Source organism: Parasteatoda tepidariorum, chromosome 3 (genome assembly GCF_982258835.1).
Source record: "Parasteatoda tepidariorum strain Cologne lab strain chromosome 3, Ptep-v5.0, whole genome shotgun sequence".
NCBI lineage: Eukaryota > Metazoa > Arthropoda > Arachnida > Araneae > Theridiidae > Parasteatoda > Parasteatoda tepidariorum.
Genome location: NC_141757.1, coordinates 85,509,602 through 85,536,501, shown reverse-complemented (window position 1 = coordinate 85,536,501; position 26,900 = coordinate 85,509,602). Strand labels below are relative to the sequence as shown.

Here is a 26,900-nt window from a genome sequence, read left to right as displayed (position 1 = left end):
TATCGCACTCTCTTCCTAGCTCTTGTGGTTTGAAAAATGATTCTCCCTGCCTTACTGCAATATGAGTCATTAATTCTCGGTCAAGTAGACCAAACATCTTATCCGAAATAATTAACTCGCATAATGTTTTAAAATCGCTAACCTTGCGTAATTGGCAATAGTATTCGAATGCTGCACTCAATCGTGAAGCAAACTGAAGATAACTTTCTTGAGGCATTTTTTGCATTTTATTAAAATTATTAATACATTCACGAGGTGTTGGTTGAAATTCCTTCAACACGATTTCTTTAAGTTTATCGTAATCTGCTAATTCTTGTTCACTTATATAAATCATGAAATTTTTCGCTTTTTCACCTAACAAATTTAGCAGTATTTCGGATTTTAATTCTTCGGGCACATTTTTCGTTTTAAACGCTTTCTCGAGGGATTGGAAAAACAAATTAAATGCTTCAGGTTTAGAGGGAACGGATATGGTAAGGGTTTTTATACTTTTAATTAAATCTTCGAGACGGTGCAGCGGCTCTAGCTTGCTAATAGTTTCAGATTTCGAAGAATTGTGCGATTCTTTTCGCGCATTAGATAATTCAATTTCTTTCTCTAACTGAGCGAGTTTAATTTTTTCTAACTCTAGTTTTGTTTGGTTCTCTTTCTCTAACTGAGCTAATTTAGTTTTTTCTAACTCATAATTGTTTTTCTTTTCCTCAAGAATATTATCAATCAAACTCTGAACGAAATCACTATCGTTTTTATAAATCTCACTATTTTCAATTAGCTTCTTTATATCAATAACTCTTGCCCCTTCTTCAACTTTTAAACTTAACTCGTCTGCGACGACTTTTAATTCGTCTTTTTTTAGTTTATTAAGGGACATTTTTTAAACACACTAAAATAACTCAATGTAAATAGACAAACTGAATAACTCAAAGTAAATTTTGCACAATGAATGAAACAAGGGAAATTGCTCTTACCTCAGAATTTCGGCTTCTTTTTTATTGTCACTCACTAAGTATTTCTCTCAAAGATAATATAAATTCCATTGTTAAATAACACGAGCATTGTACACACAGTTTTGTTTCTCTATTTACTAATTTCTACAAATCACTAATTCGCTTCCGGGAGACTGGACCACATGTTTGTGTGGTCACTCTAATCGATAGCTCAAAATGTCCATTTTTCTCAAATAACAACACTGGTTTGCAATGGACTGTAGATTACTTTATTTTAAATACTCGCGGACTACGTCCGCCATTTATGAAGTTCTCAAGGTATATATAAAGGTCTCTCACACAAGGGTGGCGCGGCAGTCGCACATGCGCGAACACAGACCTCTTCCTTAAAGTACAGTGAAACAAAAGCCATCCCGTCAACTTTGAGACATCAAAAGTATGTATACTTGTAAGGATTAAAAGTATGTATGGATTGATAGGTGATGTATGAGTGTGCAATGTTGTGGAGAATCTTGCTGAACATTCATTTTTATTGGTCAGAAATGCACATCTGAATTTTAACAGAGTTTCATAGTGTCTGTCAGTATTTATCATGGTTAGAGCGAACATAAAGTTGACTACTATGACTTTAAACAATTTTGGTACAATAACAAAGTAAAGAATAAAATTAAATGCTTTCTCAAAGACATGGCACAGAAATAGTGTGATAAAAGCATACAAAAACTGCCACAAAATCTGCAAAAATGTATTGACTGATTTGGTGAGAATATAAAAATCTTAAAAATGTTGTTGTTAATATAATAGAACACAAAAGGATATTTGTATTTTTAAAATATAAGAGACACTACTTTAAGGAATACCTTCAAGTAAAATATTCAAAGTAGATACTACAAGCAATATAAATATATAAAAGTAATTGAGTTTACACGAAAAAAGAACTATAAAAATTGTACATTCAAGAAATAAAAACAATTTCCTTTCATTTTGAAAGATTTGTAGAAACTTACTTATTTTCGTTTTCATCTTCAAAAGCTATTAACGTTGGAAGAAATTTAAAAAATGTATCCTTTCTGCTTCCTTTGATCTGATTTGTAACACTACTTTTTAGTATTTGCTCCTGTTCTGCTTCTGAAGAGCAGCTTTTATTCATTATCCCCTCAGAAGTCTTTTCTTTAATATTTAGAGATGCCAGATTATCAATGAGACCATCAAAATTTACTTCATCGAATAAGTTTAAGTTAAAGGAGTCTTGTATTTCAACTGGCAACTCGTTAGATGGCTTATCATCATTAGATGATTCACCAGTTTCAAAAATAGACATTGATAGAGGAGGTTTCAATCCTAGATAACCTAAAAGAAAAATGAGAATTAAGAAGATAAAAAAGTAAAAATATAACGAGAGAAAATATAGCATAACTATAAAGGCCTATTGTATTGGTCCTTATACCCTCATAGAAAAAATTACTAATAGAGTTAACAGTTTTTAAAATTTTAAAAAAGAGATGACTTTTAAGTTCCTCATAAAAATTTGAAGGAATAAAAATTCTAAAACTTAAAATAATGTGATATAACTTTTTAGAAAAATTAATTTTTTATAAAAATGCTGCACCACCTCACATAACAGCAAAAGGGATAACTAAACATTTCAATTATCATACTATTAGCCACACTGCCATACCTCCAATTTTAGTGCATACAATACAATGCTATGAAATGCAATGTTTGCAATGTATACAATAAAATAAACAACGAAGGCCGGAATTAGCATGCCAGTACAACAACTTAACGTCCACTGAGTGGATACAGGTGGTTTTTTCCATTGAATATGTTTTATACTCTATTGAATAAATGGATGCTTGCATATACAACATAAAACACCTTAAAAATTTTCAATGAAGGACAGACCAGAAGGAAACTATTGCTAGATGGGTCCAAGCTAGAGAAAAGAGCTTTATGGCCTGGAGAATGTTTTCAGAGTGCACTCATCATTATGGATGACAAGATGGATCAACACAAGTATACATCTGTTCCAACAAACCATGTACACCCCTAAATGCTAATTGTTTTTTCTCAGAATGATGGAATCTACCAGCAGGACTATGAGCTGTGTCATACAGATTGGCGTGTGCATGCATGATTCGATGAGCACCAGGATGAGTTTACCAAACTACCTTGGTCACAAAACTCCCTGGATTTAAAACGAATGGAGAATCTGTAGGACCACCTTGATTGCGTTGATCGCGGCATGGATCCTCAACTGTGTAACCTACTGCAGCTGGCACACAGCACAGAGTTTGCAGCACTCTCAGAGCCACAGCACTCCACCTTACAGTGAAAACCTTCGAGAATCCAATTGGCTCTCTTCCTGAACATTTCTCAGAAGTCCTTTTGTGAAAAGTAGTTATTCTAACATTAGACAGGTGGTCACATTAATGTGATTGAACTTTTTAAAAAGCAAAATTAAGGGGAGGAAAGATGCTAATTTGTTTAGGAGAAACATATAAAATGGTTAAATTATTATTATCGACACCAATGATGCCAAATTAATTTTGGCAATAGGTACTACTAGTATTAAGGTGTTGGTCCAGCTTTAAGAGATACCAAATATACTAAACACATACAATGTATTATGTTACTATATTTGACACTATTTAAAACTGCATCAATACTTGGAAGATTTAAATTTTTTATTCTTCTTCTAAAGAAATAAGTACTGGAGAAAACTGCTTGAATGTGGTAAATTTTAACTATAATCAGTTGGCATTAAGCAACAGCATAATGCCAAATTATATTGAGTGCAGTTAATCTTTATATAAGAACTACTAAAAAAGTATTTTGCTTAATTTAATAATATAAAGCCACCTAGAAAAACAAATATTATAAATAAAAAAATTTAATTATTTTAACTTTATTCATTGTTAGTAAATTACTTTTAATTTTGTTCATGATTTTGAAGTGTTGTTTAGTACTAATATATTGATAGCTTACTTTTTTTCAGCCCCTAATAACAGGTATTTAGTTAGTAATCTATAAAAATTTAAAGCATTTTTAAACTAAAGTTGATTACCTAAAACAACGAAAATACATATGTCAAAAATCTTATGTAACGTTAAGGTTGAAATATGAGCAAAAGCACTTATCTGACACCAGAAAAAAGCTATATATGTAAAACAAAAATGCCAAACAATTAAGACTGCAATGAAAAGAAGATGTTAAATGACAATTTTGAATACATAATTTAAATAGTCATTATTTCTATTCCATTAAGTTATTTATTGAAAAAATATTACTAATATTAACTTATAATTTTATAAGAAAACACATCTCTATATCCCCTTTGCATAAAAGAAAATTAATAAATAGACTTCTATTACAGTTGAAAAATATATAATTCTCAGATTTAATAATAAAAGCGCTATTTTCATGTATAACTTTAGACAGTCAAATAAAACAAAACTAACCATCTAAGTCACCAAAAGCTTTTATTTGCTCAGTTTTTGAAGAACTTGCCAGTGACATAGAAAGGTCACCTTCGAGGAGATCTTCGGCCAGTCTTTTCCGTTTCTTTGTTTGCTGTACTATTAATTCTGGTTCCAACTCTATAAAAATATATAATTTTATTGCTATAAAACATTAACAGCAAAAACGTATGTAGAAGAGAAAAAAACAACATAAAACTGTGTTTCATTTGTATTATTTTTTGAATCAATATTTATTACAAAAGGTTTTAATCATAAAACCTTGCAGTATCAAAATATTATACGCAGAGTAATGGTTTCATTTTACAGTTCTAAAAAATTATTACTTATTTTGATTATTAAGATGGTACATTTTAAAAAATTTAATAGCTAGAAGAATCACGTTCATGTAAGTCATACTTATATTAGAGATTACATAAAATAATATTTTTTATTTTTCATCTTTTATAAAAATTTCTTTTTGGTGTAAGAACAAAAATTTTAATTTCTTTTCTCTTTTTTTGCATTTTATTGAAAGTTAAACAGTTAAAATTTCAAAATAATTCTTCTCTTCCACCAAATATTGAAGATAGGTGCTATATTATAAGATACTGCAGACTTATATAAAATGAGATACTTTCTGTGAACACAAAATCTCAATAAAAAACTTTCCGCAAGCAATTTATTGACTCTTGTAACTAGTTTCAATCCTTTTTTCTCCATTATTCTGACAAAATTTATTTGAAAATTACTATATTTTATACTTTTAAAAGTGTTTTAATTTTTATATAACTGCATGCTGATTATTATTAGAGCATATAATTTTTTAAATATAACAGTTTTCTAGAGGTATATAACGAGTTATTGATTTATCAAATCTCCTGTTGCTGTACCTGAATTTTCTAAAATTGTCAGTGACGTAGAATAGAGAAATTTTGGCAGTTTCTTTATTTTTACAATGCGTATTATTAAAAAAATTTCCATGATAGTGAGAAATTTTTCACAAACAGCGTTCATTTTCATAATGCAAAAAATATGAAAATATTTTTTTTTAATTGACAAAGGCGAGGTAGAAATATCAGATAGGTTGGAGCTTTCTGACGTGGCATAGTTTTCTCATCCTAGTTTTAAAGGAATATAGGCTACAGAAAAGTTCTACCCTCAATGCATGGTCTAATTCTAGAACGACTTTTTGTGTATAAAAATTGAACTGAAAAATTGTTTTTATCAAGGATAGTGATGCTGAAAAATTAAATACTTTTAAAAACCTTGAAACCAAAATTAAGTACTTTCAAGGACTCTAATTTTCCCAAATAAAAATTAAGCAGTTTTTAAGAACCATGGGATCCTTGTTATATTTTGGCCTTTAAAAATTCTCTTTATTTAAAAGCATTTGGATTCATATGCTGAACATTAACATGTTCGGTAGACAAGTTCAACGATATGTGAAATAATCTATGTAACATAAAATTCACATGTTTCAAAATTTGGGTTATAAAAATCTTCTACTGTAGAAAGAACTTTCACTAACCGTGACAAGGTACATAACGGAAGTTCACTGCATTACTTTTCATTCCATTTGACTTGCTACGAAGTTGAATGAAAACTTCTTTTTCGATATTCTCTTTGAAAGGAGGAGTTTGGAAACATATAGCAACCTACCGAAATATTACTCAAGTTAAAATGGTGATGAAGCACAGTTTATAAGTGAAACAAAGTACAAAGTAAAACATCAATATTTGTCACTTGCATTAAAGTGTATATAACATAAATTTTCTATATCTTCAAACTTTATTAGGCAATTGTTAAATGCAATGTATTTTGTAAACTTTAATTAATTTTACAACTAAATAAATTAATGAAATTAATTACTCAAATAATAATTACTTAGATAAATTTATAAATCATAAAACTTTTAGTGTCAATTATTTTAACATTTATTTAAAGTCTTATTTTAAACAAGTAATAGAACAAATCCAATATGTTTCTAGAACATATGCAGTTTTGCAATAAAACTGAAACAGCAAGAATGATGCCACATAAAGGATAATTTCCACACTATATTGAAAACAATTAAATGTGAAAACGTAGAATGAAAGATGTAAACACAGATGCAAAAGAAATTAAAAATAAGTTATAACAAAGAATAAAATAGCTTAATCAATAAGAAAGGGAAACAAGATGATTAAATTAAAGTTGAGAGATAAGAAAAAGATATAGAGTGTAGATATTCTAAGATGCAAAAATTAAAAGGAAATAGATTTTTAAATGCTTAGAAATAATGGGATACTAGAAACGTCATTACAGAATTATTAGAATTTTTCAAAACAAGAAAGGATTCCTAGAAGTTTAAACCAGTTGATTAGGAGTGCTGTTGAATGATTTTGAATTTAATGAAAATGAAATGAATTAAATCTTTTGATTAGAAGTTCAGCTATGTAGACTGACCGAAAATCGTTTAGTATCTTGATTGAGAACTCATATTTCATGTTCTTTAAGTCAAAACTTAAGATGCTTGATGTAGACTATATGACCATGTTTACTACAAAAATTGGTAACTACTCTAATTATTGTTGTCAGCTGGTCCATTATTATACTGCTCTCAACTTGAACCAACCAGTGATCCAGGTTGAAAGACTCCTACGGAGAGATATATCATGGGTGAAAAATCATTTTTACTAATTATGAGACCTCCAAATGTAGGTTAAGTAAAATGCAGATACATGTAGGCTTTTTTTTTTAATTTTAATCAAACAGTTTTTCTTGAAGGTAAGCTTGTCCCAATGCTTCAAAAACACAGAGTTCCTTTATTTTCCAGGTTAGGTTCAATATTATAAGGCTAATAAGATAAACATTAAAAGCCAAAAAACTGACTGTTCATTGACACAGATAAAATAATATAAAATAGCAAGTATTTAAAATAAAACAAGATTTTGATAACATAAAAATAAGACTATATTTGATCAAAAATATTCATAAAAATATTCGCAACAAGAAATAGCTACAATCAGGTTATTTTCAAATATAAATAATAGAAAATAAACTTTATTTTATTTTAGATACAGAAGTTGAAAAACATAAGAAAATACCAAAAATTCAAAATTATGTTGAAATATTTTTAACAACCTGATGATGGACATCAGAAGGAAGGAATTTTGCATTTTCTTTCCAATCCTCATTTTGATCATTGTCCAAACTGAAGAACACAATCTCAATATCATCTGAAATATAATAATAATAGCAGGTGGATAAATTTAACCAAATGAACCTAATAAAAGGTTTAGCCACTGAAAAAATGAAGTAAAATATTTCATAATTTGTAATAAAATAATACAATGAGAAATAATTATGCACTTTTTTTAAATTAGTTTTCTTATAAAACAACCAATAATTTAAAAAGTTCAGGGTGACAGTTTTATTATTCTGGCACGACCGTTTGTAACTTGATCTGTTAGTTGGTATCTTAAAAAAATTTTCAAACTAAAATCAACGTAAAAAAAATAAACTTTGTGGCAACCAAAGAAGTGGAGGAACAAAAAAAAAATTTGTGGCAACCGAAGAAGTGGGAGAACAAACAAAAAAAAAAGAAAAGGGTGGGTTGCCAAGCTAACTCCCAAATAAAAAATTTTATAAATATTTTTATAAGAAAAGTGTGAAAACTTTATCTCCTTAAACAAGAGCTCACAACACTTAGTATTCATTTGCAGATTTTAAATCTCTTGCAAGATATACTCAATACATACTCGGCAGCATGCCTTGCACTACTGAGCCATGATTTGATGAATGATAATGGATAAAAAGGAATTAATGGTAAAAAAAAAAACACTTTATGAAAAATAAGGTCTGATAGATGACTTTCAAGACGTTTCTTAATCCTTATACACTGTTTATCATAGGTTAAGGGAAAATTACAAAAATAGCTATAACTCTTCCAAAAATAAGCAATTCCAATTAAATTTGAGTATATTGTCAAAAAAAGAGTTGCTAAGAAAAACCGCATTACATAAACTAGTGGCGCTGTAATGGAATGACGCCATCTGAAATTAGCATGAAATCGTATGTTTGATCGCAAACCATCAAATTTAGCTGCGTTTCTAAAATTTGAAGTTTGAGATAGCCAATTCTTAACAATGACCTCCAGGCATCAATTGTCTGAAGAACTGTGACAGAGATTTACTGAAAGACTAGAGGCAGGACAAAGTCAGATAGAAGTGGCTAAATGTGAGACCTTATGTGGTTCATAAACTTCAGAAAAATTTTTTTTAACTACAGGTTGACACCTAGAAGGTTTAGTCAAAAAGAGCCATATGCTACAACAAATGCTTATGACTGATATTTTTTATTATTTATAAGGAGAAATAGAACCCTAACTCTGAGTTAGTTCAGATCCTCTTTTAATGCAGTCACCGGAAGATTGGTGTCAATGTCTACTGTGCGCCGAAGACTTCACAGACGCGGTTTGTTCACTTGGCGACCAGCCATTTGCGTGCCACTTCCATCACGCCAGAGAAGGTAATGTTGAGGTGGACACAGCATTATATTCACAGGATGGCTATTCTCTTCATAGATGGGTCCAGGCTTAGCCTCCAAAGTGATAATAGGTGTTGTTTGATTGGAGAGAATTTGGAACCCGACTGCACATCTTTCCATATGGAATCGTGAATGATCACATGTATAAAGATGACACTCTTTATGTTAATGTAGGCTCTTATGCTGGTGCAATAGGTGATGATTTTGTGCTACAGGAAAATAACACAACATTGCACAGGGCATCAATGATTGCTTGCATCATAGATGATTATTTCCAGCAGAAAATAACTCAGTGCATGGAGTGGCAAGCTTGATAATCAGACTTGAATCCAATGGAGCATGTTTGGAATGCTTTAAGAAGCTATAGTTTTTTAAACCCATTATTGCAAAATTTATATCGAATTTCGAGGTTATTATTTAGTTTAAATAGTTTGGTATACAAGTTAAGAAAAATGTTTAGAAGTATTAAGCCTAAGATTTTTAAAATTATGTGTAAAATTAAAAGTTTACTCATATTTTACACTTTGCTATTTTTCAAAATTGACTAAAATGTAAAAAATATTCTTTTTTTTTAAAAAAGAAATTAAGCTTTGATTCAATATATTCTTGAAAACTGTTCTTCAATTTCAAATGTTTTGCACAATGCTTGATGGTTTTTCACCTAAGTAAAACTTCAGTGTTTACATCTTATGGCCATTTCAAAAGACTTTTTTTTTAGCTTTAGATAAACTGTGTAGCTTAATGTCTTTAAAACTACTATATTTTATAGAATGTTCTGTTTCACTTAAGCAATCTCTATGTCTTCCTTTCTATTTTATTGACTCTCATGACCCTTGAAATTCTATGCATTACTAATTAGTGTGCTTCAGTCAGTGTCAGATCACATTTCTAAAAATCAGAAGATATATGTCACTTTTAAAGGTCTTCAAGAAAATGTCCAGAGTAGTACATAAAACAAGTTTGCCTAAGCCTTTTTACTCACTCTTGAATTTCGGGTCACATCTACTTAGGCATTAGATAAGTGTTTGAGCTGTACAGCAAACTTTTTCAAAAGGATGATACGCTAGCCATTGAGTACTTAATATTTTTCAAATGGAAAACATTTTCAATTCAACCTCTCTTGTACATTCCTTGAACTCTCTTTCATTTTTCGGGAGAACTGTGCAAAGTGTAGTGTTCATCACAATATTTGGAAATGATTAATCCCCAATATTTCCTTAGCAACTCCATTTATTGAAGTCTAGGATTAGAGCAGTACCATATTACATGGCAAGAGTACTTTTCCAGCAATTAGGCTGCACAACATTAGGCTTTTGATTCCATCACTTCCAAAAAAAAAAAAAAAAAGAACCAAGATTTTTGATGAATAATCCTCATGGAATTCATGCTTACATTTCTTAGAAACAGTTTAATCTTCCAATATGAGGTGGTATTTGGATGTAGTGGAATGTTGGCATTTTCAACTATATTAAGCATTTGAAAATATTATAGAACTTTTAAAAGACTATCATTTGTCAATATACTAAAATAAAGGTTTGAAGCATGCAAGGTCAAGTATCTTTTTAGTTTTGTTTTGTTTATTTGATAATAAAAAATGTTTCAGTGAGTAAATGTTTATCGAAACAAAGAATATGCATGTAAAAGAAAAGAAGAAAAATAGAAAATGTAAAAATACCTATATCTATTTTATCACATAACAATATTGTATCTTCATTTCCAGTCACCTTTCCCATGCATCTTGATAATCGAGAAATATTCAACTTTTTAGTATCTTTACTTTCTAAAATATGAAGAAGAAAAGAATGTTGAAACTAAAATGGTTAATGCAATATTAAAACTACAAGTCATTAAAAATTTTAAACAAAATATACACATACATATTCCTCTTCACTCGGAATTGGAGCATAAGACTTATCATAGCTCTCCATCTCGCTCTATTTATGGCCAAATATTTTGCCTCTCTCCCTGTCTTTCCGAATATTTTTAATTTATTTACAATCATTCTGCACCAAGTACTTAAAGCCAATCAAAAACTTGTTTTACTTTGAATTTTTCAGGTTTACGTAGAACATGACCAATCCATTTCCATTTACGTTTTTTAATTTAAAGCTCAATTGATTCCTGTTTTGCTCTTCTAAGGATTTCGGTCTAACAAATTTTATAGAACAACTTGATACGCAAAATTCTTCTTAAAATGTTGTTAATAAATACTTGGAAGATTTTTCATGTTATTTCTATTGCAGTGTCATGTTTCAAATAATTAGAGCAGAACAGATTTAACATTAGTATTAAAATTAAAATTCTTGTTGAATTTGTTATGTTTTTCCAGAATTTATTTAGAATAGCGTAAATGCTTCAGGTTTTGTTTAATCTATTTAGTATATCTTAATGAGTTTGTTGTTAATTATACTTTCAAGATAAGTAAAACTGTTTATCTCCTCTAGTTTATTATTTTCTAAGAATATGTCATTTAATTGTTTAGGATTAATTTTAATATTTTAGCTTTATTTCGGTTGATAATAGTAAGAGAGAAATATTAAATTTTAGTCATCTATCTTTAACATAAACAATAACATCACATGAGTGATCATACAAATACAATTTAAAATTTTAGGTCAATGTTAAAAGATGAGGGAATAAATGTTGTACAAATTTATATGATTAGAAAATCTCATGCACTTAAAGAAATATTGTGTAATGATTATCAGGAGTGTAAGAGAGATGCTTGTTGACTGGTAATTGTGATTAAAGCAAAAAAGTCAATCCAAAGCTAGATATCTTACCTCAAAAGAAAATGGTATACAGTTCGGAAAAAAAGACCATCCTGAATAACTTTTTATCTAATGATCAGATCTTCACGTACCAGGACTCATTTGTATTGGTTTAAGAGGGTGATCTCAAATATGTTAATTGGTGCACCGATATTTTACGTTCAAAATCAGGTTCAAAAACATAGTTTCTCTCAATAAACATACATTCATTTTTGTTGGAGTCCCCTCCTGACCCCCCAAAAATATAGGGGTAGTTGCAATCCAAGATATATGGTCCCCATAGTTTGATCAGGAAAATGATCCAAAGTTCGTATCCCTTAATGTCAATTTTACTTTATGTGTATTTCGCTATATCTTGAGAATTTTTCAAGCAAATTGAAAAATATTTGCATACCATTATAAAATTTGTTTATTCAAAGATGATTCCATGCAAAAAATAGATTTTAATAAATATTTCCTTTTTTTTTATTAAATGATAGTAGAAAAAATTTTGAATTGTAAGGTATAACATTTTTTATGCTATTTTAAAGTATGTAATTTTACATGACAAAATACAAAAGGGTTTGAATAGTTCCTGAGAAATATAATTTTAAACATACGACTCACTCAAAATTCAATTTCTCAAGAGCTATTCAACCGGTTTTGCTCAAATTTTGTATACCTTACAATTAAAAAACATTTTAGACTATTATTTAATAAAATAACAAAAAATAAATAAATATTTACTAAAAGTTACATTTTGCATGAAATTATCTTCAGATAAACTAATTTTTTAATTGTGTGTAAAAGTTTTTCAATGTTCTTAAATAGTTCCAGAGATATAGCAAAATACGCAAAAAGTAAAATTAACATTAAGGGTCCAAACTATAGGAACTATATTTTCCAGATTGAGGTTATCCTCTATATTTTGGGAATCAGAAATCCGAATTCGCTAAAAAAAAGGTATGTTTATTCAGAGAAAATACGTTTTTGTGTCTGATTCCATAACTTAAAACATTGTATATATTTGTGGTCACCTCTTCAAATCATTAAAATTGAGTCCTAAAACATGAAGATCCAATCATTAGAACAAAAGTTATTCCAGATGCTCCTTTTTTGGAACACTGTACATGCCCAACCATTCTTATTAGGAAGTTGTATATAGCTAAAATATAAATCTACATAAAAGTGAAGAGATTTAAGAATCATCAGTTACGAGCCCCTATTCTACAAAATACAACTCCTTTACAATAAAAATATTTGAAGACAATTTTTTGATTAGTCATAGTAATGATGCAAAAGAATTGAATAGTGTAATAGAAGGAATTCTCAAGAGAATATCTTTAAAAGAAATGTAGTGTACTCAAACAATCATAAACATTCCTAAAAATCTTTTGAGATATTTCTTAAACATAAATAAATAAAAAAGATGAATACTACTAAGTCCAAAAGAGATCTTCCAAATATCTGAATACTCATGAATATCTGTCAAAAATGCAGGGGTTGCAACCGCCTTATGCCAATGTCCGACAGATATTCGGATACTGTGATTGTTACTAACGTCCCAGAGATATCTGATAGCTGTAACGACTTGTAACATTAATATCCAAGTGGCTTCTGGCAGATGTCATTATACATATTACTTATGTATCTAAGGAATAGCCTTTAACATTATAAAGATGTAATTTTATAACATTTTCTGTGTGTAAAATTTGCTATTTACAAAAAAAAAAATTAGAGCTGTTTGTCGACATTGAAAATAATCCTAGTCTTTAATTAAAATATTATTAGCAACAATATTCATATTAAAAAATATAATAATATTATAATAATAAAAATTATAATAATAATTCAGTATTATTTTCCATTTCTCTTCATGCATTTTTACGTGGATAAGAACTTGCAAATAATCTTACTAATATCTAAAAACTTAAATTTTGGTGATATTTAAAAACTAGAAATGCACCAAATAAATATAATTCAAGATAACCTTCAGGCATTTTTTTAACATTAACATCCTAAACATATAATATCTAAGAGGTAACAAAACATCCATATATTCAACTTGGAACACATGAGGATATTACTTCAACATCCATAGTCAATGCATGTTCATAAATGATGTCAGAGAGCCAAAATATTCACATCGATTCACTTGGTTATTTTTAGATATCTCAGATAAGTCCAAAATATCCATTGAAAATTTAGATATATCTGGATATCACTGCAATAGTACAGGCTGAATGGGTATTAGTATGAAAAACAGGATGTATTCAGAATTAAGAATCGGTATTCAGAATCGTGATGTAAATAACATAAGTTTGATTACTTAAATTTACTTACCTGAGTGATTAATTGATTCAGAAAAGATTTTCTCGCATACAGGAAAATTTTCATCTTTATTATAAAAAGCTTCAAAGCAAAACTTAACGCATTTATTGTTATATCCTTTTAATTCCATTTTCAATTCTTTTTCTAGATTTTTTTTAGAAATACTTTTCCCTTGCTGATCTGAAAAATAGTAATTTCTCTTAAAAAAATGTTCAATAAAAAATTTGCAATAAAATATGTACAATAAAATATGTATAATAAAAAAATATTATAAAATCCTTTTTTAAAAAATAATTAAAATAAAACGCTATTATCAAACAAGTAAAGAAAAGAAGAATTGATAATAGCAGTAACAAGAAAAAAAATTCCTTATTATCATAACTGCATTTTTAATTCAACTTTCAAAGCAGGGCACAAAATTTTATCTCATATGTACGAGAGGAGGAAAGAAGGAGAAGCAACAATGTGAAGTTATCTTTTTTTATTCACACAATACGTGACATCTTATAAGACATCCATCTGCATGGGGAGAGTTATGATCTGCAGCATGCACCATGGTGGTTTATTCGAGAATTTATGTGGAAGTCATAGAATCTTCAACAAGGCTAGACATGAGCCCCAAGAAAAAACTTCCCATTCTTCTTCCAAAAGCCCAGCCCCATTTTTTGTAATACAAAAAACCTTATTTTCATATTTTTTTAAAATTTGTTGAAAAATCCTTTAAAAATTTTATTTTTTTCGGTAGAAATACAAGGAACGAAAACTCCGCTATCTTCTTTTAAAAAAATAATTAATGGACACTAAATATTTTTCAGAAAAATTTTATCAAGTCCTCAGCAATCCCAAGTCCTGGAACAATTGCCTCCGACTTCTGCACCCCTAACCCTTGAACATGTTTGTGATCCTAAATATGGCAACTTTCGACTGTCATATGGAAATTAATATGCTGTATGGCACATATTTTATCAGTTCTCTTTTTTAAGTTCAACTATTATTTCTTTATTTACTTTTGAAATTAATGTTTTGCTCAAAAATGTTGTAAATTTTTAATTTCCATTTTAGAAGTTACACTTCTCAAAATTTGATAAAAACTCCTCACTAATTTTTCAAAAAGGGAATTTAGTTCAAAGGGAAAATTTTTTTTAAAATATATGAAGTTACACAGTAAAATCTTTAAATTGAAAATATTAATACTAGCTGAATGGAAGCAGTTGACATGAAGTAAAAATAACTTTAATCCAAATTTTTTTCCCACTGAATCAGGAGATAACAGAAAACATTATAAAAAGTTGCCATTGAAGCAGAACCAAAAATCACACCACTCTTTACAACATTTTTAGTGATTTTACAAGACAGTGCTTTTTTAACACTAAATTTGACAATTTTTCAAAATCACAAATAATTTCTGTTAAATATACCTTATTAGAATAAAGAATTTTACTAACTAATAGTCAAGCATAACCCAATATTCACTATTTACATTTTTCTGATTCCCAAAAATCTGAAATGTTTATATTTTCTAAATTGATAAGCTCATTATGTTAGGTCAAAACAATCCAAAACTAGCCATGTGAACATGTTTGCACATTGAGTTATACCTACACCCCACTCAACAGACTTTTGGTATGGTATTTACATTATATTTACAAATATATACATATATTTTCAGTGGAGGAAGATTCTTTGATTTACAGCATTGTTAAAGTTCTTTTTTTCATATTTACTATACATCTAAAAACTGATAGTCTTTGGAGAACTAAAGCATAACTGATATACACTTAAGTGTTGTTCGGATATATTAATCTTTAGCTTCATGCTCACATATTTTACTCAAAGCTTAATTCACATTTTTAAGACACCACTACACTAGGTGTTCTGAAATTTGAAAAAAGAAATTTTGACCCACTCTAATAGCCACCTGTGCCAAAAAATAAATAAAAATGTAGCAATATGATTAATTCTATCATTATTAGTTCCTATAAAAACTAAAACTAAATTAGGTAAAAAGATGTAATAAAGCATTAAATCACAACAAAGAAAATTTTTTCATCGAGATCACTCAATACTAATAATAATCAACATACTTAATCACTTAAATACAAGATAAAAATAATATAAATAATTTTCTTTAGTCTGACGTGTGATATTAGTAAAAAAAAAGTTTAAATAAAAATATTGAATAAATATGAAAGAAGCAATAAGTATCAAGCAACATGTACAAATAAATACACAAAGTTGCTGTTTTCTCTTTCTATTCACCAGCACACATGAGTTTTTTTTTCTGTTTGTCTTTAAACAAGATTATAAACAATATTAATAAGAATGACTTTATAGCAGCACAATATAACAAATCTTATAATAACCTATGCTTCAAGGCTAGATGTGTCGCACATTGTTGCAAGCATAGTAAACAATGTTTGCCAAGTTAAGATCCTCCTGCCACAGACTAACACAGATTTAAATAGTTACATTAACAAAACTTTACTTGTTATTGGTTAAAGTTTTTTTCTAAAATAAGAGTTTCCTGTTAAAATATAACAGCTATATTTAAATATACATGATATAAAATAGTCAGAATGGATTAAATAATACTTGAACTAACAATATTTTTGCTTTATTCTTTCTCCTAAAATGATTTTTGATTCCTCCATTTTCTTAAATAAAATTGGCAGAGGAGGAAACCTGAAACAAAATTCCTCATTTGTAGTTAATACGTTAAAACCGTAATAAATGGTAAAACCAGAATAAAAATTTAAACTGGTATAAAAGCTAAAATTATTAATCATGTAGTTTATAAGAAACTCAGAACAATAGTACATCTTATTTTCTAACAATATAATAAAACAATTCTTCAGTAAAAAAAAATATTATGTTCAAAAGAAAATGAATTAACTCCAACTTCTAGTAGAAAGAAAACGAACAAGTCAAATTTTTAGAAAAATCAGTAAAATAATGCAATGTCCCTTTAGATTCAGTTATTTTTAACTTTAAAAGCTGAAACGAAAAACAAAAATAGCAAATAAAACTAGATTTTCCATTTTACTGATACTCCTTTCAATAAACACAGTGAACAAAATAGGAACACCCTAAATAACTTTTAATCTATCATAATCATAGAATTTTCACACCCAAGTAATGATCTAAATGATTTAACTAGCATAATACATCATAAATATGCAAATTATTTAATGTAAATGATATTTTAAGTTACAAAATCAAACAAAAAAACATATTTTCTCTGAATTTCTTTTTCTAACGGACTCAAATATTTGATCTGTAAAATATGGTGTAAATTGTTGAGATAGGAGAGCAGTTATAAACTTCAGCCCATTACAGGGATAAAAGTAACATATTTAATGCTATCAAAAGTGCTTCTCAACAACTTCTTCCTTTCTAAATATACTGTTTATCTTAGCTTCTGAAGAACATACAGCAAGAATAACAAGTTTGATATTGTTCTTATGTTATGTTGATTGTTATAGTTTAATAACACTTTAAACCATTAACCTTTCATGTTAATTTTACTTTTTGAACTATATTTAGAACTAATTAGGGGACTTAAGAAAAATATTTTACTTTTTGAACTATATTTAGAACTATTTAGGGGACTTAAGAAAAATATTTGCACGCAATTCTAAAGTTTATTTATCTAAAAATAATTTCATGCACTAATTGATTTTTATAACAAACACATATTTGAGTTGAAATTTATTTTACACATGGCAAAATCAGTTTTCTATTGTTAAATAGATAATTTGTATATATGGAAGAAACATTCTTTTAAATTTGCCTGTTTGTGTGACATTCAGAATATAATATTGATGAAGTTGAGTTCAGAAAGACAAATTTTCAAATTATTCAGAACTTAATAAAATTAAGGGACAAAATCCAAAATGTGAAATTATTAAATCAAGAAATAAATTAAAATTACAACAGTTTTTAAATCTTATTACTCAGAAACTATTTTAACTTATTTCATGTATTTGGTTAAAGTACACTTTTGCATCTGATTTTCAATGCAACATATCCTTTACATAGGGTGCATAGCCAAATTATACAACAAAAAATAAGCACCTTTTAATGACTTTTCAAGCACTCAAAAAATATTTTTAAGCACTTTAAAAAAATATCATAGTTAGGCAGGGTTGGAAAGCTTTTGACAATTGACGGTTTTATCTGGTTTTAACCGTTATGTCAAAAAAACACATTTTGGCGTTGTTTTTGATAATTGTCAAAAAAATCATGAAATTTTGAATCATGTAAAACGAATGACGTTTTCATACGCTACAGACTGACAATGCGCCTTAATAGATTGGGGTTGAATTAATTGAGAAAACGTTGAATAGAATAATGTGAACTGTGTCTTTTTGCTTAATTCATAGCAAAAATCAACATGGTAAAGGAAAAATTTAATTTTTGAAAAGAGAAAAATTAAGCACTTTTTTAAAACACCCAATGGAAAAAGCACCTTTAAGGGCTTTTAAAAAACGAAAATTGAAAATAAGCACCTTTAAGCACTTTCTAAATAGTCTACACACCCTGTATAATGTAAGAATTAAACGTATAGGAATACTTATATGCTACACACCCTAAATTATATGCTACCCACCTTAAAAATGCTACGCACCCTGTTTGCAATAATAAACCAGTATATTTAAGGTCTATCCCACAAATCATCAGGATCACATGTTAAGAAAGCTGATTCGATATTTGTGATTTTTGTCGTCGATCTGTTTTTTCGGTAATTACTGCTGCGAATTTCATGATTTTTAATTATTTTTTTAATGTGATGACAATTTACAAAATTCAATAAAGGAAATACTTAGTGCATTTTTCTTCCCAACAAAGGATGATAAAATCGGCAATAATATTAGAATAAAAAATATGACACATTCAATAAAAATAATTATATTTTTTTATTATTTGCAAACAGTGTTCTTGTTACTTTAAATTAGTAATATACATCGTTGTTATTATTGAAAGTAATTTGCAGAAATATATTAGTGCTAGAGAGTTTTGTCGCAGAAAGCCCGAAAAAATTCTGCCATAGGAAAAGTGAGTTCTTTCCAAATATAGCAACCACTTTGTCCTTTTTTTTTAAAACAATATATCTATGAATAGCTAAAACAAATTTTTACTTTGAACTCGCAAAAATTACTCAATATCATTAAAATATTAAGTGCAACAGATTTGAGCTCAAAAATTATTTTGTTAATTTTTTTCATTGAAAATAAAATTATCTGTTGCAATAAGCTGCAGTGAGCAGCTGAAAACTTTCAAACTGGAAGTCGGTAGGTAAGAAAGTCAAGATTTGATTTTTTTTTACATTTGTATAGAATACACCATCCATAATCAGTCACTGTCAGAAATAAAAATATTTTCATAAAACATAGTTACTCTGCTGTAAAGTCTTCAGACAATTTCACCCAACACACTCCATTATCGCAATGTTTTCCAAAAAGACAATTAGTAACATGCAATCTAGGTATTTCTTCACTGGTGTACAAAGAAGCTTTAATGTATATACCTGATGGATCATTACAATCATGTAACTAAAATATAAATATCATATGTTAAAAATTTGTTCAGTAAAAATATAAATTTAGGCCTTCAACAAATGTTTTTGAAAGATGCAAATGTATTTGAAATTTCTAATTTAAAGCAGAGTTCATGTTTTTTTTTAAATTTAAAAAATCGAATTTTTTAAAATTTAAATCGGATTTTTTTAAATTTTTATTCAAATACACTGTAAGAACTTTGATTTATGACTAAAAAAACTATATAAATGTTAAATCCAAATTAAATTAATATTAAAACTATATTATAAGAATATTTTAAAAGCTCTAACTACCTAAAACAATTTTTCATTATAATAAACCATTTTGAAACAAATGTATGATTGAAATTTTAAGACTAGATGAAATAGAGAATTTATACTTTAACTATTAAAACTAAGTTTCAATTACCAAACCATAATTTAAATTTAAAATTGTGATTTCTTTTTTTTTCTCTTGATTTTTAAAATGACAAAATAAAAGTTACAGATTGTGTTTATAAATGTAGTCATTCATCAAAAAATAAATAAATATTTAATCTATATATTTTCATATTAAAACATTCATTTTTAATCCTATATCAAAATAGATAAGTTAAGCTAAAAAATTTTTTTACAAAAATCTATGTACTAATCATTGAAATTTTTTTTGCACAAAATTTCTTTATAGAAAATCTGATAATGTCAAAGATACTGTTAACATATTATGAGAAAAAAATTCTTAAATGTTTACTTTAATCTCTACTTTCAATTTCAAGAATCAAAAGATATTTAAAAATGTAATTTTAAATGTGTTGGAATTTAACACATACCAAGAAAGAAAATAATTTCATTAGCTAAAATTAATTAATGCTGCAATAATAAATTTTAAAATTAATGCAGCAATTTATTTAAAATAAATTTTAAAACTAAGAAAAGAAATAATAAAAGTATCAATAATTTAAAACACTGTTTTTAAACTTTTTAAATCAATATATGAATAAAAAAAAATTAGTTGATTTAAATCAATGATTTCTTTAAAAAAAAATCATTTGATTTAAATCAAGCTGATTTAAATCAACAAACCCTGATTTAAAGTAATGAACCAATATCCAAGTTTTGCAAAACTAAATAGGTGAATATATGAAATGTAATTACCTATTAAGGTTAATTATGCAATAATATTTTAGAAAGTAATAAACTGACATAAAAAGTTAAGGTATAACCTGTTTCCTGAGTCTTAATTTGAAACAAATGAACCAAGAAATAAGAAATTTGGTGGAAATGTGCACTAAATTTTTTTTTGATTGATTACCACATAAGACATTTAAACATGATTAAAAGGGGAAAAAAGCAAACTCGACAGAAAAGTATCTTTGAATAGAAAATGCGTTTTTAAGAGTTAAGAAAAAGAAACTGTAAAAAAATTTCAAAAGGTTTTGAAAACTTGAGGGGCTCGAACCAACCAACCTAACTACTATCATTAGAAGGCATGTAGCATATCCTTGTTTGGTGATATACAAATGAAAGTTAAAATAAATAAATAAATTGATACATTAAATAAATATTAATTAAAATAAATAAACTGTATTTTAAATAATTTACCTTTCACTTTTACTCTTCTTTTTCAAATTATTAAAATTGCACCATCACCAGCAATTAGTCAGAAAGTAAAAATTCTTTTAAAAAGAATAAACATAAAGAACCAAGGATTTAGTTTAAATATATTCACTTACAGCTATTTCCAATCATAAATGAAAAAACCTCAAATAATGCACCTGAAACCATCTGAATAGAAATTGCGCTGTTTAAATTCAAAATCCTATGAATACAAATAGCAATGCTTGATTTTAAAAGTGTGTGAATACAAAGTGCGATGTTTATTTTAAAATCGTGCAAATACAAATAGAGATGTTTAGCTTTAAAATCACACGAATACAAATAGTGATACTAACTTTTAAATACTCATGAATACGAATCATGTCGTTTGGTTTTTAAGCCAATTGAATCTAAATTGTGAAATGTAATTTTTAAATTATTAGAATAGGAATGGCAATGTGCAACTTTATGTTTCAAATCGTGTAAATTTATGTCTGATTTTAAGATCATGTGAATATGAATCACAATATTGGATCTGCAAAACACATGAATACAAATTGCAATACAGGATTTTTCAATTGTGAGAATGCAAATTGTGACATATGATAATTTGACAATGGCAATATGATTTATGATGGTTGATTTTTAAATCACTTTAATTTGGATTCTTAAGTGTGATTTCTGAATGAAAATAATTGATTTTTTATACTGTGTGAACACTCCTGTTAATTTAAAAAAAAAAAAAAAAAATTGCACAAATTTCCAGAATTTTCGCAGATATACACGTGCATAGCATGCATTTATTTTGTATAAGAAGTGAAATTAAAATGTTTCGCAAGGTAAACACATATTTTTCAAGAAATATACTAACTGCACTTTTTTAGAAAAATTTAGCTGCAAAAAAGAGAGAGAAAAACAATTAATAATCTTAAAATACAATTATGCAACCTTGTTCTAAAAGCTTATACAACGATTATCATTAATTTGCAATAAGTTTTATTTAATGTATATGAAAGTACATGAGTAAAAAAAATAAAAAAAAGAGGCAAAGTACAAAAAATAAAATAAGATTAAATAGGATAACAATAAATTATTTTTTTCTTCAATTACATTTTCACTTTCTTTGTTTTTCTTGTACGTTAGCCAATATGGTAACTATCGATCTAGCAAAAGAAAAGCATTTAAACTTTGAATAAGAAAAATTCAAACATGATTTTCATTTAAAAACCATAAGTGAGGAAAGATATTTTTACAAATGATAATAACATTATTTAACAATAAAAATGATTAAAAAGTCAACAAACCAATATTTAAAAATTAAAAACTATAAAGTATCTTACTTCAATTATTGGTTCTAAACCTCCATGAGTCCCATCACTGAGATGTCGAAATCTAAATTTGACTAGGAGTTCATTTTTAACAGTCAAATAAGGGTTGCCTAAATATAAAAAATTAATACAATAGCTTTTTTTAGTTATGAACAGACTTTGAACATGAATTATAATGAAATAAAATAAACTTTGTTCAAGAAAAAGTTTATGAAACTTTAAGTTAAATTATATTTATAATATAGGTGTAGCATAAAGGAAGCAGGGTTTGAAAAAATCCGGGGATTTTTGAAAAACCCCAACCTGCTTGGGTTTTTTCATATAGTGCTCATAAACTTTAAAATTTTACAGTGTAAATATTTTTATTTATTAAATAGTGTTGTATAAGCTTAAAAATATAAATAAATCCAAAAAGTTTATACAAAATATATATATAATAAAATTAAAATAAGTTTAAATAATGCACTGTCACTAATACGTACTTGAATCTTTATTGTTAAATAAATAACGTTTCACAATTTTTATCTGAAGTACTATAAAACATAAATGCAACAGTAATATAAAAGGAACAAGTTTATTAGGTAATCTTTTTGTTTTCCCACACTTCTATTTACTATATTTATTAAGCATATATATATATTAGTACTTATTACAAATTTATAATCAATAAATATTTATAATCAGTAAAAACTAAAATTTCTTCTGACTTTTACCTTAAATAAAATTAAAACAGAATAAATATTCAATGGTCTTCCATGTTTTTTATAATATGATTAATAGAAAGGGAAATTAAAATTATGTATAATTATAAAGAGTATCAGTTATTGTCCCATTTTTCAAATATTTATCCTTAGAAAAAAAGACTGCATTTTTAGATAAATTTTAACTTTATAATTTCAAAAAACAAATTAATCTTAAAATAATAAAAAAAAAAACACACATAAAAAGTTTTAACTTATTTTTTTAAAACCAGAAAATAAAACTTTGAATTTGTTAATTGTTGTTTAATGTATCACTTAATAGAAAAAATTTTTTCGTTTGTTTTCTTTTTAAAACACTATTAAAAGAAATAAAATAAATTATATTCAAAAGAAATCTCAAAAATAATATTTAAAAAATCTTAAAGTAATATTTTAATTTTTAACTTTTTTAATGGTGATAAAACTTTTTCCAAATAGTTAAAAATAGTCAGTAGATGTTAAGAGTAACTTTAAAAAAAAGGTCCCTTTCTTTATTTATTATTCTTATCATACAGCAGATTCAAAGTATCTACATTTCTCTATTTAATGGTGATACACTTTTACGAGTTTTGTAGTTTTATCCATTCCTAATCTATTTCATAGTTTACTCCACACCAAACCAAAAGTTGCTGGTGCTGAGTGTAAAAAAAAAAGAATTGGCAGAAATTTTGTGGAAGCTTGGAATTTTTTTTGCCATAATTTTCCACTATTTTTTGATGAAAACTGTTGAATAATAGTATCAAGCATCATTTATTTTGGAAAGTATTAAGGATTGGAAATTTTAAATGCCATAACACCTGGCAGAAATTCTGGATGATGCTTAGAAAGACAGTTTTCTGCTAATTGCTTTTGTTCATCATTTAAAAATTGTTTCCTTGTTTCGGGATCCAGGATGCATATGCTAATAAATGAGGTGGCTGAATAGCCTGATGGAATCTTTTTGCAAAATGTTTGTGGGGTTCTAATTCATCACACAATAGTAAGTTAATTCTTATTTCAACAGCTTATGAAATTGAAATGTTTTCTGACTGAAACTTTTTTTAAAGCTTCAGAAACAATTGATACCTGTTTTTCCAAATTGATAGTTTATTGGTAAAGCCCAACATTATTTAATATTTTTGACATATTATTATTAGATTCATTTTGATGTTCAAGAGCAATGTCATTTGGTAATTGGAGCATCAAGCAGTTTTTTTTTATTTGCCCATCCATGTGCTTGATGCACATTTCTAAAATATTTGTTAACTTCCAGGATGTGTCCAATGATAGTATTAGGAGAGACTTCTTTTTCAACCAAATTTTTAAAATTAAACAATTTGTGAAAAAACCCACCAAGTGGGTTTTTTCAAGGTGGGCCCACCCAATAAAACCCGGGCGGGTTTTTTCAAAGTGGGCTCACTTGGCGAACCCTGGAAGGAAGGCACACTTTTTGGTTTTAGAAAACTGTTAGTTTATTTTAAGTTTTTTGTACATACGCATATTTATTTTTTATATGAATATATATTTATATTCTAGCATAAATGTAATGAAACCTAATATAGACGAAAAGCTTCTTAAAAATAAAAAGTGTGACCCCCCTCACGCTACTAATTTATATACTTGAAACTACTAGAGAAAAGACAAGTATCCAAATGCAGTAGATTTCTTCAGTTGAATTTTTTATGTTAAAAATTGTTTGCATAGAATATAAAAATAGTTTTACCTAAAGATTATTTGAAATATTTACCATATGATGAAGTAGAGCTGGATGCTAATGATGATTGAAACTCTGAAGATAAAGTCTGAAATGTATTTTCATAACCAAAAGATTGATGCATCTTAATACTCGTCACAATAACGAGATGATAAGTTATGAAACGGTCTAAATACACAAAAGCGAAACTTATACTTTTAGATTTAAAAGGAGCGAGATATTAAGTCTTCCCTAATTAAAAGTTAATATGTCAAGTAGCAGTAAATGTATTCTCACTCGGATGAAAGCTTGAAAATAAAAACCCACATACAAAAAAAAAACACAAAATGGATAATTCGTGATGTAAACAATTTATTGATTACAATACAAAACAAAAAGAGTAGGGAATTAATCGAAATTCCCTGTTAAAATGCGCGTCAGCAGACAGCGCAAGCATAAGTTTCGGTTTATGTTTATTGAAGTGTCTGTACGCCTTCAGCCACTTATTTTTGTACTAAACAAGTTCTTAAAAGGATACATTTTTACTAACAACTCATTTCACATGTGCTGTCACACTTGCGCGTTTTGCATATGTGATTTCTCAAGATAAAGGTCTACATACCAAGCAAGTATTTTAAATCAAGAATCTTATTTCTACATAATTGGTATGCATTCTAGAATAAAGAAAAGACTTAAGAAAATTTAGAAAGTTCATATTACAGTTCTAGGGTTGAAGGATCCTCTAGGGTTAAATTCTCTGATGGTGGAAATGCTACCAAACACAGCGAAATTGCACATTTTTACACATTTGACAAAAGTTATTTGCATATACCATGTTCCCAACCAACTAGTATTAAAATTCTATTCCTTGGTCTCATGGCTGATGTTATTTATTATATGCAGTTGCAATGTTAACGTTAAAATCTGTATACTGGTGAAAACCAGAAACACTAAAATATATTACTATTCTTTGAATCATGACAAAATACAATATTTGTGACTCCATTTCTATGACGCGCATTCATGAAGGTTTTTTTCTTTTCAGTAAAAAAAACAAACTATTTTTGATTTTTATTCAAGGCTTGTCTGTAATATTCGTTAAGTAATTTAGTAAGACCATCTGAAATTCCGTTCGTTGTACGGGTTAACTCAGTTAGATCATGCACAAAACTGAAAGGCATATACCAATTCACTTACCACAATGAAACGATTTTCTCCGGTATTTATTGAGGTCATAAAAATCGCTTTCCGCACACTATAGATACAGATTTAATAGGTACCAAATATATAAACATGGGTGTCTTTGCACCTATATTAGTATATTTTTTATCATTTAAAACTGCATCAATTACCATATTTCAAGTAGTGTCTTCTATTACTAAAAAAAAAAAAAATTAAGCATCATTGGCATCAATAACAGCATTGCAATTTTTTACGTTTCTCTTAAACGAATTAGTACCATCTCACTATCAATTTTTCTTTCTTTTCAGTACATAACTTTTTTTTAAAATTTGAAATACTGAATATTTCAATAAAATAAATGTAGACCAATTTGTGTTAAAATTTTCTCCTTATGACGAACACATGGAATTCATGAACTCAAAGTTTATCAAAATTATTAAAAAAGGAAAACAGATTGTTGTCAGGTATGTGATGATAGATCCAACAATCACGCATGTTTTTCAATAAATATTTAGCTATAAAAATGTTTAGGGAACTAGGAAAGAAAACAGAAAAAAACAGTTTTGGATACTCCAAAATTTGCACAAGGTCTGCAACTTAAACATCTTTTATTATGTTGTGCAGTCGCTAGAAAGAAAATAAAAAGTAAAATTTAAGAAAATGATAAGATAATGAATTATAAATATGTAAATTAAATAGTGTAAGATGGTAATTTGTTGCCAATGCAAATTTAAGCAAGATACAAAAAAAAAAAAAAAGAAAGAAAATAATAATAATATACCATAACCCATTTTCTCTGAATGGGGAAATTTAAAATTTTTTTTTAAAGA

At 27.5% G+C, this 26,900-nt stretch overlaps 1 protein-coding gene across 1 annotated transcript in view; it reads right to left on the bottom strand.

Annotated features, from left to right (window-relative positions):
• LOC107451409 (nuclear factor NF-kappa-B p100 subunit) overlaps positions 1-25,371 on the bottom strand; it is a 46,358-nt gene extending 20,987 nt beyond the window's left edge. Inside the window, exons 1-10 of the mRNA XM_087159742.1 lie at positions 24,943-25,371; positions 22,489-22,586; positions 19,414-19,568; positions 16,619-16,698; positions 14,029-14,196; positions 10,611-10,715; positions 7,532-7,626; positions 5,937-6,063; positions 4,409-4,546; positions 1,955-2,297 (exon numbers count right to left, since the gene is read on the bottom strand). Of these exons, the coding sequence (XP_087015868.1) occupies positions 1,955-2,297; positions 4,409-4,546; positions 5,937-6,063; positions 7,532-7,626; positions 10,611-10,715; positions 14,029-14,196; positions 16,619-16,698; positions 19,414-19,568; positions 22,489-22,586; positions 24,943-25,033 (1,400 nt within the window). The 5' untranslated portion in view covers positions 25,034-25,371. The remainder of the gene's footprint in view (positions 1-1,954; positions 2,298-4,408; positions 4,547-5,936; positions 6,064-7,531; positions 7,627-10,610; positions 10,716-14,028; positions 14,197-16,618; positions 16,699-19,413; positions 19,569-22,488; positions 22,587-24,942) is intronic.
• Between the last annotated feature and the right edge of the window lie 1,529 nt (positions 25,372-26,900).